The sequence below is a fragment of the Agelaius tricolor genome, unplaced genomic scaffold (genome assembly GCF_023055355.1).
Source record: "Agelaius tricolor isolate 1412-34295 unplaced genomic scaffold, bAgeTri1.0.p SCAF_36, whole genome shotgun sequence".
NCBI lineage: Eukaryota > Metazoa > Chordata > Aves > Passeriformes > Icteridae > Agelaius > Agelaius tricolor.
The window spans coordinates 2,914,096-2,929,248 of NW_027269296.1; the positions used below are offsets into that span (position 1 = coordinate 2,914,096).

General features: G+C 48.8%; 2 protein-coding genes across 2 annotated transcripts in view; one reads left to right on the top strand and one right to left on the bottom strand.

The window, feature by feature from the left end:
- Positions 1–10,788, bottom strand: part of KIAA0319L (KIAA0319 like) — a 30,625-nt gene extending 19,837 nt beyond the window's left edge. Inside the window, exons 1-3 of the mRNA XM_071452988.1 lie at positions 10,453–10,788; positions 9,233–9,399; positions 4,754–5,406 (exon numbers count right to left, since the gene is read on the bottom strand). Of these exons, the coding sequence (XP_071309089.1) occupies positions 4,754–5,406; positions 9,233–9,374 (795 nt within the window). The 5' untranslated portion in view covers positions 9,375–9,399; positions 10,453–10,788. The remainder of the gene's footprint in view (positions 1–4,753; positions 5,407–9,232; positions 9,400–10,452) is intronic.
- Positions 10,789–10,902: 114 nt separating this feature from the next.
- On the top strand, positions 10,903–14,734 carry NCDN (neurochondrin). The gene is made up of 6 exons (XM_071452989.1): positions 10,903–11,211; positions 11,594–12,580; positions 12,725–12,951; positions 13,127–13,351; positions 13,572–13,714; positions 13,998–14,734. The coding sequence occupies exons 1-6, from the start codon at positions 11,110–11,112 to the stop codon at positions 14,462–14,464; spliced, it is 2,151 nt and encodes a 716-aa protein (XP_071309090.1). The 5' UTR covers positions 10,903–11,109; the 3' UTR covers positions 14,465–14,734.
- The last annotated feature ends 419 nt before the right edge of the window (positions 14,735–15,153 follow it).

Sequence of the window (15,153 nt, forward strand, 5' to 3'; positions counted from 1 at the left end):
CTACCCCAGCTGAACACCAGTTAACACCAGATTTAGCTACAGCATACCATATATATTTGATATGGCAAATATAAGAGAAGATCCAGGTTCAAAATTGCAAAAGAACAGAAAGGTGGGATAAGACAGAGCCTGAAGACAGGGACCACAAACTGGGGTTCATTCATTCTGGCTGTGATTTCCTTTTCCTGAAGCCATGCAGTTGGCCAACATGAAGCAGGAGGATTGCAGTGGCATTTTTATGTAATAACTGAATTGTTACAGCAAGAGGAAATTTATTTTGGAATCACTCTTCAAAGCAAGGTGAGCTGACACACACAGCTCCCTGCGTGCCTGCCCCAGGAGATGCTGCTGGGCAGGGAGAGGAGTTGGGGGGCACAAAGTTTGCTCACATCCACACAGGATGAGCCACTTGATTGAAAATAATCAGAATGGCTGGAACAATTTCCTTTCTTTCATCAAAAAATTCCTTTTACCTAGCCCCATCCCAGCTCCCAGCCTGCCAGGCCATACTCCTGACAATTTACCCTCCACCATGTGAAGTCCATGTGTGTAGCACTTTTTTTTTTCTTAGCTAAGTCTATTTTGAGAACATCTGCTAAATATTTAAAATAGAGCAATTTACCATCTTTGACTCAGAAAGTGCTTTGGAGCTGGATTTCCCACCACTACTGCCCATTAGAGGAGTGATTAAAAGCTCCTATTGGAGGAAATATACTCAATATACTTTTAGACCCTGCTGTTGGCATTCAGTCCAGGAAACAGGAACTGGGAAAACACTCCAGACCATGGTGGGCAACATCCTTGTCAGTAAATGGGCTGGGCTTTAGAAAACACTAAATGTTGGTTGTAAAAATAAAGCTGTGCTGCCCACACTGAACAGCCAGCCAAGCCAGGAGCAGCACTGAAGGCACTCAGGGCTTCTCTGCAAGGTTTTTGTTTCAGCCTTGGGCAAATAATTTCCTCTCACCATATCTCAGCTCCCTTTGCTCACAGAATGTAAAACAATTGTTTGATTAACATCTGAGCTTTATGTACCAAGGAATCAAAAACTGTTTGTTAGTGTTACAGACATAAGCTGTCTTCCTTTATTTGGTTACTTTATAATGGGCTTACTTAAACAGAAGTATGGATTCTTTGGAATCCAGGCAGGAAAAATCTGGCATGCTGCTCTTTCTCAGTGGCCTCAGGACAGCTGGATGTCCCAAGCTGTATCATCTTCCACCCACTGACAACTGCAAAGGGTACTCCCTCCCATTCCTCAAGATAAAGTCTGAAATGCTGGCAGGAGAAAGAGGGAACAGCCAGGCAGGAACCCAAGTGAGACAGACTCTTTAGGAAAGGCACAGGAGCAGAATGTTCCCATGACTTCACTATGGGAAACAACTTTTTGCCTCTCAAGAATCAACCCAGAAGGGTCACAAGAACAAGAGCCACAAAAAACACACAGGAGATCCACATTCACCTGCTGGCCACAGCAGAGTCCCCACTTTGCCTGGTAATATTTCCAGTGAGCTGAATGCTTTCTTGACTCACTTTTAATTCCCAAAAAACCCCACTTTACAGTTAAGAGAGATCCTCTTCCTTCCAAAAATCTTCAGGATGAATTGACAGCCAAATGTCTGTGGAGAGCTGGAATTAGATAAGCTTTGCCTGGGGCAACACAACAGTCAAAAATGCCTCTAATGCTTGCAAGCTGAGACATTTCTTATCTTTGCTCCATAACTCTGAATTCTTTAAAGCAAAGAACAGATTATTTCATTCTTGGGGATAAATGACAAGGAGACTAGAAGTTTGCCAGCTGTCCTATCTTATTAGCTTAGAAAATAGAGAGGAGTGACACATTGGCCTGAGTCAACACAGGAGCCTCAGACAATTTTGATTCCACCCCTAAATGCCTTTGGCCTGAGACAAATAACCCAGTGTCCTTGTCTGAGAGTCCCATGTCTGGTAGAGGGACTAGAGCAGCCCTGTGCATCAGAATCCACACTGAGCCCAAGTTACTTGAGAGAAAAATACCTCTGTCCTGGAAATTACCTCTATTTTTTAATTTAAATAGGCCTGGTCTGAATTCACAAAATGGGCTCTTTTCAGCTTAGATGATTTCCTTGCTGTCTGCACTAAGTGCCACATCTGTGAAGACTCTTAAGGCACTAAAATGAAGGTAATGTCACAAACCATTACAGAGTTAGTGCTGGTGGTAAAGAGAGATGTTTCCTTGTTCCTTGTGGATGAAAAGCACCCAGCACTTGCAGGGAATGTGACAGCAAGAGCCAAACAGTGGGCTTGATGTGAGGGCAGGAATGACTTCTCTGGCTCTGTTGCAACACTCCTGCTCCAGCCTTTCCCAGCCTGTCTGCAGAGCTGCTGCAGTGCTGCAGCATCCCTGCTCATCAGCAGTGCTACAGTTAAACACTTCTCCTGCCTGGCTATATTTTAAAATTGACAAGGAATTTTACAACGAGACAGAAAAAAAAACTGGTGCCTGGAAAATGTCACTCACTTGAATGAAAAAGTACCAATCTCCCTTAGTTAAGGGCTGATGAGCAGGATGCACAGTGGTTTATCCTGGTTCCATAGCATGGATCCAGTAAAACCAGAAATTAATGCTCACTGCACATTAGCAAATGCCACTGCAGATGGCTGTGGAGCCATCAGAGCTGCACAAGGAAAATTAAAACTCACAGAGGCAATATTTTCCCAAAACTATCATTTTCCTTCTCTCTGAGCCTGCAAAAGCAAAGGAAAATATTTACCTTCCATACATTCAATGCTCAGCAGCAGCAGAGGAGAAAAAGCACTTTGATTTCAAATCTCCTCTCCTACTTCAGGTGTTTGATGCTCTCAGGTGTGACAGCCAGTACTGTCCCCATCTTCCAACCCTTCCTAAAGAACAGCATGAAACACCCAGCCATGTGCTCCATGGATTGGGCCAAATGTAATCCAGAAATTCTATTGATTTCAGCATGGGTGTAACTTTATTTTGGTGACAGCCTGAAATACCTCCCTCCTGGAAGGTCTGGCCATGTCCAAGAACACAGCCCCCAATGTTTTATCCTTGGCTCACATTAAACTGCTCTTGGATTTGAAGTGCAAGGACAGCTGCAGAGCTGGCTTTGCATTTTGCAGGTAAAGTTGGATGGTTCAATAATCCTGGAATTAGCCCAGGTGGGTATTTTAATTCTTCCTTCTCCTCAAAAACTCCATCCTAAACCTCAAAAATGCAAATGTCAGGAATTCTATTATATCACTATATTTTAGTAAAACGTTTTATTTTTATGAACTTCCATTTAGTTAAGAGCCATGGACTTTCTTATTAGCAAAAATCATCAAGGAGCATAAAAACCTTTCCCCAGCACACATCCAACAGTGCACATTAATAACAAAGGGAGCAATTCCTAAAGATGGGAAATCCTGCATGTTCAGCAGCATTCAGAAGCTGATTAATCAGTGTAATTTAATATTTGCAACCAGTTTAACTAGACACACATTGGACAGTAATAGCAGGATAACCTGGAAAGCAAAACTGCAAAAAGAACAAGCAGGGAGATGTAAAAGCTGCTCCCCAAGAGCAAGAGAAAACATTTAAGAGTGGCTGCAAAGACATCTCCTCACATGTATGACAGCTGAGAGAATGGGGTCACCATCTCAGCTCAACTCCTAGGAGGAGGAAAGAACAGGGAGGGTGGGAACGCTGCAGCATTGCAGGGGAGAAAGAAATCTGAGCTCAAGTCAGCCTCACATGGTGGGGGGGGGTTCTGGAAAATCAAACATTTGTCAGGTTTAGTGCCTGGTTTCACATGTCACCCTGGCTGCCCAGGAGCTCTCAGCAGTGTCCCTTGGCTGCTCGCCACATCCTGCTCCAGGGTGGTGGCTCAGGCAGTCACAGCCCTACCTGCAAGCAGGATTTGAAAAAGTCAGTCATTTCCAGAACCAGAGTTTTGTACAAAGCCAAACCCCTGAAACGTGGCAAAAGCTATTTCAGGAGCAGTTTAACAAAGGAGAATTATATTTCGCCATCAGGAGTGCACAAGCGTTTTTGAGATAAGGCTCAAAAAATCATTTGCAGATGTAAAAATACAAACATCACTTAACAATTCAAATATGCCAAATTCTCTGTAACATCATGATGTACTGGCTTAACACTGTATGTATTTGGAGTAGAGACTAAACTGATTTCATTCACCAGTGCCAAGGTAAGCTTTGGAGGATTTGAGAAACTGGAGCACTCTTCAAAAAAGAGAACATTTGGAATTAAGATGCCAACTCAAGCGAGCAGATTGACATCAAAGTACACTGTGAGCTCTGTGCATGACTCTATAAAATAATGTATTTAACTGCCTTGATTCAGCATTTCAATGAAAACAGCTTTTTGAATTGTGTGGATTTGAACAGGTACTTTTACAGGTAACAGTTTTCAGCTCCCAGACAATTTCCACTGACATGTCACCTTTCCTTCTCATCTGGCAAGCACACTGTGTGATAATACAGAGGATAAGCATTCTCACAGACTCCATCCTGCCTCACTTTCCAACTTCAACACTGTTTATCCCAGCTAAGAAAAGGGGAGTAAAAAAAACCTACCCCAAAATCCAAACAAAACCCCAAACCACTGGCTGTGCCTTGTTGATAGGAGGCTGGAAACTGGAACCTGAAAAGGTATCCCATCACTGAGCAGTTCCAAGTCAAAAATCAACCTAAAGCCAGACTGAGGAGGAGGGGACAGCTGTCCCAGACAGCCCCACCCACTACTTACCTGGGGCAAGTCACCATCAGCATCCTGTGACCTGTTCACATTATTGCTCTTAGGAGGGACTGGGCTTCTGGGGTTCAGTTCTCTTGGATTCTGTCCATTTTTCAGCAAGTCTTGCTTTTGATTTTCTTTCTCAGGAGCAGCTCTGTCTGCCACTAAGTGCCTCAGGACCTGATCCTTCAAGCGTTCTGTTTCACTCTGGCTGCTTCTGGAGTTCTCTGCCAGATCCCTTCTCAGGAGCTGCCCCCTGTTACCTGCCAACCTCCACTTCTGCAATGATCTCCTCAGTCTTTTCTTCCTCTGGACAGGGATATCCCAGTCCAACCACTTGTGACTCCAAGTCTTCCCATTACCTTCCATATGGAAGTTCAACAAGTGCTCTGTGCTTTTTGATTTCTTTAAAAACACCAAAACAGAATCTGAAAAGCCAGTCTTGTTGGCCTGACATGTGCCAGGCATGGTGCAGTTCACCTGGATGCACATATTTTCCAAGAACCAAAAGGCATCACAGGTGGGGTGCTGGCAGCAAGTGGTCAGACAGGAGCTCAGAGTATGGAACCCTTCCAGAAGCTGCAGATGGTGACCTGCCCACGATCTCAAACGGCCACCAAGCAGGATCTTCCCCAGCTCACATTTAGATCTGTTCCAGTTTGCATCTGGGAAAGAGGAGGGAAGACAAACAGACAATTCTCAGCCCTTTAAAGCAGTGGATAATAGATCTCATCACTATTTGGGACACAGGAATAATGCAGGAGAGGGACACAGGAAAGTAAATCTGACTTCTCAGAATCTCTACCTGGCCTCACTATCCAGCACATACACAACATTTTAAGGAACAATTCTGCTTCTCCTACCTAAGCCACCACCACCCTTTCCAACAGGGATGGAGAAGCAGAAGTGAAGACAGAAATGTTCTTGTTCCAGAGGAGCCCATAATGCCCACACTGAGCAGCTGGGCCAAGGTCACACAGGAAGTTCAGAGGCAGAAAATGAACCCAGAAATCCCAAGCACAGCTCTTGAACCAGTAATGGCCTTGCCTCTCTGCCCATAGTCTGCCTAGAAAGAAAACACTACAAATGGTGGCACTGGCTTGGTGCACAGTACAGAGGCATTTTGAACTCTTCCATGCTGATATTTGACATCAGTTGCTTATTCTGACTGAATCTGCTCCACTTGGGAAGTTGTTAACAGTCTCTAGAAAAGGGTTCTGCAAGGCAAAGCCTTGCCACCCACCCTGCCATAGTGTTTTTCATTAAAAACCCTCAAACATTTGACATAATTTCAGTTAAGAGTCAAGTCACTTCAGGTCTCAGCTCTGCAGTAAAGCAGCAACTGCTTTGCATATGGATTCTTTTTTTCTTAGCATGAAAATTTTGAGTGCTTGCAGGGATCAATGGATTAAAGGCTTCCAAAATTCAGAGCTCTGCAGATTAAGGACTCCCTAAAAATAGCCTAATGACCTATGGGACTGTTACACTGTGCTGTGTTCAGCATCCAAGCAATAATAGGTCATTGGAAGATTACTTTACAAATAGTATTGCTGGCCTGAGGAGTTGTGCAGCTGGAGAATATGCTCCAGATCTGGCTCCCTCCCTGGCAAGAGTGGAGTTCTTGAACACAACACAAATAGGAAACATTTTTCTCCATTTAAATAAAGCCTGAATTTAAATTACAATATCCTGATTGAGAATGAACTTGAGTTTAGTGACTGAGTTGTGGGGGACAGAGCTCCCTGTGGGTGTCTGAACCCACCACCGTGCAGAAGGGGGAGAAGATCCTCACTTGAGCAATGAAAGGCAGCAAGACAAGTTGACACCAGGATCTTTGAAAACCTCAGCACCCTTGTCACACCTCATCAACACACAGCACTTCCTTGGAGAGAGAGCAGACAGGGAATCTGTGTGCCCAGGGCAACTGCCAGCCTCATCACACCTGAAATGCCAGCACTGCCAGCCCCTGGCACCACTGTCACAGTCACAGGCAGGGACAAGCTCCTGGCACCAACCTGATGGGGCTGGAATTAGAACAGAGTATGGAATGTGAGTACACACCAAAGCCATGTGCATGCACACACACTCTCTCCAGACTTGGAGAAACAATAACAAATTGAAGAATTACACCATCCCTGTGAATTTCAACAGGATCTTATCCACTCAGATTTACGTTTTGCCTGTAAAATTCCCTTTCTGTTAAAGGTGAATCATTGTTGCTAATATATCCTGAGCATGAGGGAAATGTGCTGCTTCCCACATTCCTAAAATCCTTCCTCCTCCTCCTCCATCACTGCTCATCCATCTCTCCTCATGTGTCAGGCCTGGCTCACACATACCACTCAAATTAAGGCTTGATATGGAAGCAGTGAAATTCAGCAGCAGTTTCTAGTACCAGGCTTGGAACTGGGGCACACACAGAACGGGGCACATTTAAAAGAAAAATGTTCCCAGGGAAGATATCCCTTGTGACAAATCACTACATAACACAGGTAATATATTTATTCATCTCAAATGTAAAGCCTGGACCCCCAGAAACATCTCAGCATGTCAGAGCCATGACTTAGCCTGGATGACACAACATTGCCATGCTGAGAACATTCTGCTTCTCTTTTAACACTCTGCCAAAACAAGATTTGAATAATATTTTGGCTACATTTCATTTCCAGAACTCTGTTAATGGCCGCTTGGGACATATTTATTTGAAATTAGGCAGTATGTTCTTCTGAATTGCTGTACATGGACAGTTAAAACTCAGATAACTCTCAGGAATGACAGAAGTGAACAGGCAACTCCCAGCACGCCAGATGTGAATTTTCCACAGAGACATACTCATTTTCACTTTGCATTTTCAAATTCCATGGCCTTTGCTGGGCATCAAACATTCAGACAACTCTACATGCCCTGGGAGAAAACAAAATCTACACTTGCATTCATCTGTGGAAAGCAGGAACATTCCTGAGGATGAGTTCCCTCCTAAGCTCAGCACCACACAAGTCACAAGACACCTGCACAGTGGGTGTGCTTAGTCACTTTTCCATACTGTTTTTGTCACATCAGTGGAGAAAACTGCTCTTCCCTGGAACTCAGGAGTTCCTGTCCCAGGGATGCAGCTCACAGCCTTGCTGAGCAGCAGGGGAATGGAACACACAGGAACAGCTTCTATTAATAACTTCAGGTTTACAGACTTGCCCAGGCAGTTAATCCTGCCTGATAGCAGATTAATGATTAAAGGCTTGACTCTGTGGACTTTTTAAACCTGCCCCACAGTCAGTCAGTCAGTCAGTTCTGTCAACACAGTCCCCCTTGTGTAACTCCACATGACCACGCTCATTTCTAGGCAGCCATAACTCCTCCTCAGCTTCACAGACTCTGCTGCCTGAGCGACACAAACAAGCCCAAAATAACAAAAACTCTGCAATGGAAAAAATGTCCACATCAGGGTAGCTATGCCCATATAATTATATTTATTTCTGCACACGCAAAAGCTTTAATTTAATGGACTCTTCACTCATTTAACAGTTGGACTTGATGATCTCAGAGCTGCACTGTTCCAACCTTAACAGTTCTATGAGTCCTGGCTTTAACTCTTCCAAGCAGAGCAGCCCTGAAACACACCAACACTGTCTAGAACACCCCTCTAGGAGTCTCATAGGAGCTCTAACTCTGAACTTCCAAGAAATTACTAAAGCCAGGAAATGCAGGCAGGAAGCTCAGCCGAAAAGGAAACACTCATCATTCAAACACACAACCCTTAGCAGGAACACAAATATGTTTTTCCAGGGTCTGAATTAGCTGATTAAAATCACACAGCTCATTAGCTTAATCAAATCTGCCACTGGGAACTGTCCAGGATGGTCCAGTAACACAACAGGGACACTGCAGCTGCCTGGAGAACATGTCCACATAACTGGGAAACAAAGCAAACCAACCCCCTTCCCAAACCAAACATCACACAATCCATTAGAGGAAAACTCCCATCCTAGCCACTGACTTGGTTATTTACTTGAGCAGGAGGTTGGTTGCTCAAGTTTGAACAGGAAATAAAAAAAAAACAAACATAACCATTGCCTGTAGGCAAATAAAGACTTCTGACACACTGCTCTTGGGAAGAGCATTAAACATCTTAGGGCTAAAAAACATTCCTGCCTTTCCAGGTTGCTTCCCTTAAATTAAATTATTTTCCAGATTATCACTTGTCCCTTTTGTCAAAAAATAAGGTCAGAAAAAGCTCTCTCTGAGATACAAGCTACACTTTTGAGAGCACATTTAGTAACTGCTAAGGGTGGTGCTTTGTTTGGTTTGAAAACAACAACTGCTTTGGTTTCTCAGTTAAAAAAAAACAATTAAAAAGGAAACCAATAAAAAACCAACCCTATAATGTCTACCAGTAAATCATTTCACTTTTCTCTCAGAGTATTTTAAACAAGTAAGAGGGATAAAGACCATAAAAATCCATATACAGAGTCTCAGAGAGAACAGAAGAGTCACCTGCAGAGGAGCACGAGGCACACAGGCAAGTGCACAGGTAGAACAGCTGCAGAATTCCCAGCTCCCTCACAGCTTTTCCCAGGCAGTATTGGGACAGGAACCGGGTGCTGATGCTGGGCTTGGCTTCCAACCTCTTCTCCATGGCCTTTGTGGGCAGCAGCAGGGTTCTAGAAACACGCAGGGTATGAAACACAAAACACCCTGTGGCAACTGAAATGTTCCTGCACAGATCCAGCGAGAGTGCAAAGTGAACAGAGCATTTGTGGAGGAAAAGGAATGTCTTATCAGCTGTGATTAGTCCAGCTGTTGCTAAGGAACTATCAATGTCTGATACCAAAATGAAATCTGTAGTGGCACAGCTCCCAGTGCTGAGTGCAGAGAGCCTTTCCCTTGTGGTTTTCTCCTCCAGACCCCATTTTTCATCTGATATCACAATAGCTGTTCAAACAGGCTATTCAGGAAATTTAGGAAATTCCAATTTCATATATGCCTGAGGATTGGACACCCAGCAGCAGCGTGAGGACAACACAGGCAGGGACAACCCCTGCACATCTGCCCGGAGATGTCACCACAGGCACGTCCGTGCTGGCTGGTGCCAGCCAGAAACAGGGAAACGACAGCACAGCAACGCTGGGAAACTGGCAGCTAACGCCCTGGTTTGCTTCTTGTTTTGCCCCACAGGGCAGAGACCGCCAAACTTCTCTGCCTTTCTAATGCCAAAGGCTATTTAATAGCCGTATATGCTAATTGAATGCAAATTATCTCTAGGTGATAGGTAGGAGAACATTAATTATTTCACAGGTAATAAATAGTGTCTATTTTAAGGGAGCAATGAAAGCATCATTAGGCACTAAACGGCATTAAATAGGCCAGTTCTGAAGAATGCAAAGGGAATGTTGTGGCAGGGAATGCTGTCACACAGGGAATGCTGTCACAGCCGGATCCACCGGCGCTCCACAAGCACTCAGAGCTGGTTACACCTCGAGGAATTGCACTCAACCGTCCGCAGCAGAGCAGGAACAGACACGGGAGGAAAACTTCACGAGGGAGGAGGATGTAAACACGCGCCCGCTCAGCCAACAGGTCCTTGAGGGAACTTTCCGCCGCCCCAGCCCCCGGTGCCCGCCCCTGCCCGGCCGGAGCCCCAGCACGGAGCCCCCGGGGCCGGGCCCGGGCCCCGCGGGAGGCGGCCGCGCTCCGTGCCGGCGGCGCGTACGTACCAAGGGCGCATGGCGAGGCTCGGCGGCTCCTCAGCGGCTCCTCGGCGAGCTCAGGCGGGCACCGGGCGCCGGGCACGGCCGGGGCTCCAGCGCGGCGGGCCCGGGGGCACCGCGGCCTCCCGCCCCGCGGCCATGGCGGCGCACGCTCACCCGGAAGCTGAACCGCCGCCTCCCGGCACCAGGGCTGGGTCCGGCCGTGCGGGCAGTGCCAGGGCTGCGGAGCCGCGGGTCCCCGGCGCTCGCTCCCCCGCCGCTCCCGGTCGCACCGGGCGGGGCGGGCGCGGAGGCCGCGCAGCCACAGGTGATTTGCCCACAGTTCCGCGCGGAGGCGGCGGCTTCGGGCACCGCCCAACAAGGCCGCACGCGGTTGGCCGGCGGCGCGGAGACGGCGCGCGGATTGGCTGGAGGGGGAGGCGGGGCAGGCGGCGCGCGCCTGCGGGCGGGGCACCGTGAGGGAAGGAGCGGAAACCGCGAGGGAAGGGGCAGAGGGAAAGGAGCGGAGCCGTGAGGGAAGGGGCAGAGGGAAAGGAGCGGAGCGGAGCCGTGAAGGACAGGGCTGAGGGAAGGGGCAGGAGCCGTGAGGGAAGGGGCCGAGGGAAGGGGCCGAGGGAAGGCTGCCCGCGTTCCCCTCTAGTCCTTCAACCCCACTTCCCGGCCATGGCCTCGGACGCCGGGGACAGGCTCGCCACGCTGAAGCGGTGCCTCAGTGTACTCAGAGACGCGAGGAACGACAGCGAGCAGTTCGCAGCGCTGCTCCTGGTAAGGAACCGCGGGATCGCCTCAGGAGAGGGTAAAGGGGAGGCCAAACACCCTGCTGGACACGGGAGTGCCCGGGGGATGTGGGAAGGGGGATTGGGAGCTCAGAGCAAAGCTGCTTCAGAGCTTTGGGGTTCCCTTCAGCAAAGCAAGAGAGCCTGGCCTTGACCTGGGTGTGTGGAGAGTCAGTCGGTGCTGCCACACTCTTGAAACACCGTAGTAAATGTCTGGATTAGCACTTGGATCAAGTGCCAGCTCACTGGGTACTTCCCAAAACAACTCCACTAAATAAAGTTGTTTTGGTTTCTGATTTGCAGCAGTTCTATCCTGTACATGTACCAAATCCTTTTGCTATGCTCATACTCACTCCTGTTTTGCCTCGTAGGTGACCAAAGCAGTCAGAGCCGGAGAGGTGGATGCCAAGACCCGCCGCCAGATCTTCGACGCCATCGGATTCACATTCCCGACCCGCCTGCTGATCTCCCAGCAGCCCCCAGCCGACTGCCCCCCGCACACCTTCCGTGCCCTCGGCCTCACCCTGCTGGCCTGTTTCTGCACCGACCCAGAGCTAGCTGGGCACTCCCAGATCCTGAACAAAATCCCGACCTTCAATGACGTCCTGCTGTCCCCCTGCGACCCAGACTGCACATCCATGGTTGATGATGTGTACCAGTGCCTCAGCGCTGTCCTGGCTACAGCCAGAGGCCCCAGGGAGTTGGTGACCAAAGGGACAGTGTCTGCCCTGTGCCAGGCCTACCTGAATGGTGGTCACGGCTCTGAGCGTGCCCTCACACTGCTTGTGGGGCTGTTGGCCATAGCAGAGGCCAAGTGCTGGCAGAGAGATGCTCCACAGCTCCTGGCTGTGCTCACCAAGCTCTCCGGTGACTTCCTCAAGGCTGAAGACATGACCAAATTTGAGCTGTGTGAGGTTCTGCCTCGCTTCATCCCCCTGTCACATCCTCTCACAGAGAACTCGCAGGGCTCCGAGTGCCTGTGCAGACTTTACAAAGGGCTGGCTGAGGTTTTGGGCAGCAAACTCAGCCAGTCACAGCGGGACCCCGCTCTGAAGCTCGCAGCCAGCCTCGTGCAGGCCTGTGGGGCTGAGTGGATCCCAGCAGGGAGTGCTGGCAGCAAGTTCCTGGCCCTGCTGGTGAACTTGGCTTGTGTGGAGGTCCGCCTGACCCTGGAGGAGCCAGATCCCCTGGAGGTGGAGGGGAAGAAGGAAGTGGTGACAGCCTGCTATGTCCTTATGGAGATGGGGATCCAGGAGTGCCTGAGGGAAGAGAACCCTCTGCTAGAAAACGTGCAGAAAATGCAGCTGATGAGGATTATGGAGGAGGCATTTGGAGCTGTAATATTCTACTTGAGACAGGTAAGGCAGGGCTTTTAACAAAGAGCAGGTTGTGGGGGTGGCTCTGTGCGGAGCAAACTCTCCCTCTTGTCCCACTGTGATTTCCAGGCCTGTGGTAGTTGATGGACAGTGACAATAATGTGTCACTTTGCTTTCTTCATGCAGGTTAAACAGGAGGAGCTGCAAGATCCTTTCATCTTTGCCTCTGTTCGAGTCCTTGGAGCCTGGATGGCAGAAGAAACATCGTCCCTCAAGCAGGAAATCTGTGAGCTCTTGCCTTTCCTTGTTGATTATGCCAGGAAACTTTTCAAGGAGGGCAGCCCAGCTGTGAGTCCTCCCCAGGCAGAGCTGGTCAGCACTGAGGGCTCTGCCTTACCCCAGGATGCTCTGAGGTGAGCATTTTAAGCACACATTTATTGCATTTTAGTGCAAAGCTGCTCAAATAGTTTTTCTATTTTCATTCTCCCTGCAGTGCCACTTCCATGGGAGCTTTCTCCCCCAAGATGGATGTAAATGCAGGGCTCAGACCCATTCTACCTCATGCTCCCAGTTTCTTTCCCCTTCCAGATTTCTCCTGCCTGGCTTTTGCCATTTGACAGCAGAGGACAAACCCCGGGACATCCTCATTGCCGAAGGGGCACCAGCACTGCTGTGTGAGTACTTCCTGCAGCAGTGGGAGCTTCTGACCTCTGAGTCCACGGCCCCAGCACCTCTGACAAGCACTGAGATGAGCCTGCAGACCATGTGTGGGATTTTCCTTAACCTGGTTGTGACTGCTCCAGACCTGCCCAGGTAACAGAGCTGTGGGAGCTGGCTCTGAGGTTGGCAGTGGGAAGAAAGGGTGCCTTGTGCACCAAGCTTGAGGAGCTGTTAACCTGCCATGCTGAAAAGGGATGTTCCTTTTTCAACCCCTATTTCTTTATATTTTTGGTGCTGTTTTTAACCTTGACATTCTCAGGTGCTTCTGGCTCTGCTCAGGAAATGTGTCAAAAAGGGTTTATTTTCTCTCTAGGCGTGACAAAACCTTTTCCTCCTTGATGGATGTGTTGCTGAAGTCTCTTCCACTTCTGCTGCCCCAGAAGCATCATCTGGTTCTGGCAGCAAACGTTGCCACTCTGGGCCTGATGATGGCCAGGATCCTTGCAGGGTCAGCAGGTAAAGGAAGTTCCCATTGGTAAAGCCCACGTTGTGCTGCATGGGCAGAGACCAGGAGCTGGGAAGTTGGGCTGGAAAAAGCAAATAGAAGGGAAGCTGGTCCAGTTTGTCATTGGAAAAATGATCGACCAAAAATGTTCAGGAGCAAGGAATAGTGAAACAACCAGCAGGCTGGTGTGCTGGGATGAAGAGATTTCTAGGGCAGGAAGATATTCTGCTCCACAGGGCCCTTCTCTGAGTGAGCAAGCTCTGCATTGTAACGTTCATTTCCCTTTCCTCCCAGCCCTTCAGGGAACACAGCGTGCCAGGGAGTTCTTTGGAGCTGCCATTGGCTTCCTCTCGCGGGCGCACGTGGCGCAGGCAGACCCCAGCAGCGACGGGCTGGCCCTGGCCCTGTCCCCTGCCTACGCCAGCGCCTGGGATGACATCTCTGAGCTCTGGTTCCTGGGGATGCAGGCCTGGGCTGGCTGCGTGCCACTGCTCCCCTGGCTGCCACACGTGGCTCTGGGGACACACTGGCTGCAGGGACTGGCACAGCTGCTGTCCCAGGTCGCTCCAGCCTCTGTGGATTGTGAGCTCGTCACTGCGTTCCAGGCCGTGCTGGTGGAGCTGGCCAGAGCCAGCCAGCAGTGCAGGGACGTGATCCTGTCCCACCATGGCACGGACTGGGCCAATCTGTATGGAATGGCAGCTCTGGAACAGTGTCTGGCCGAGCAGGGAGGAGCCAGCAGCACTCCAGGTGGGAAATGAAACCAGACACCTGCACAAAGTCTGTTCAGCACTTCTGCTGTGCTCTCTGCTGCCAGATGGGCACAAAAAACCCCCATTTTAATGACCAAACTTTACAAAACTGGAGTGATGCAGCAGCACCCAGCATGATCAGCACTGTCCACATCAGTGTGCAGAACTGCTGCTCCTCAGAACATTTCACCATGCCCTTGCTCAACCTGTTGTGAGGATTTCTCTGTAAAAACAGCCTGTTTTGTTATTAAAGACATTTTGTCAGTTTGTTTTTTTACACTCCTCAGTGCTGGGATTTCTTTCTGCCCAGGGCCCTGACAGGATCCTTGCTTCACCCGTTCATATGGTCACAGTAAGCCCTGCAGGTTTTCACCTTATTTTCTCTGAGTCCTGCACATATTAGTAACTACACATAGAACCCTGAAAAAGGCAGGAATGGGAAAAACTTCATTACTTACTGGTAGCACTGGGAATAACTCCTTGTGACTTGAAGATGCTGTGCTGCCAGATGATCCCCCCAGTTCATATCCTCCACTGGTACCATCATCCCAAGTTCACACCTAAAAAACCTTCCCAGCACCACTTGCTTTGCCTGTTTTGCCCCATCAAACACCTGCCCAAAGTACATCCATGGGATTTTCTATTTCCTCCCTCTCACTGCCAGGATGGGATGCAGAGGGAGAGATTTCCATTCTTGC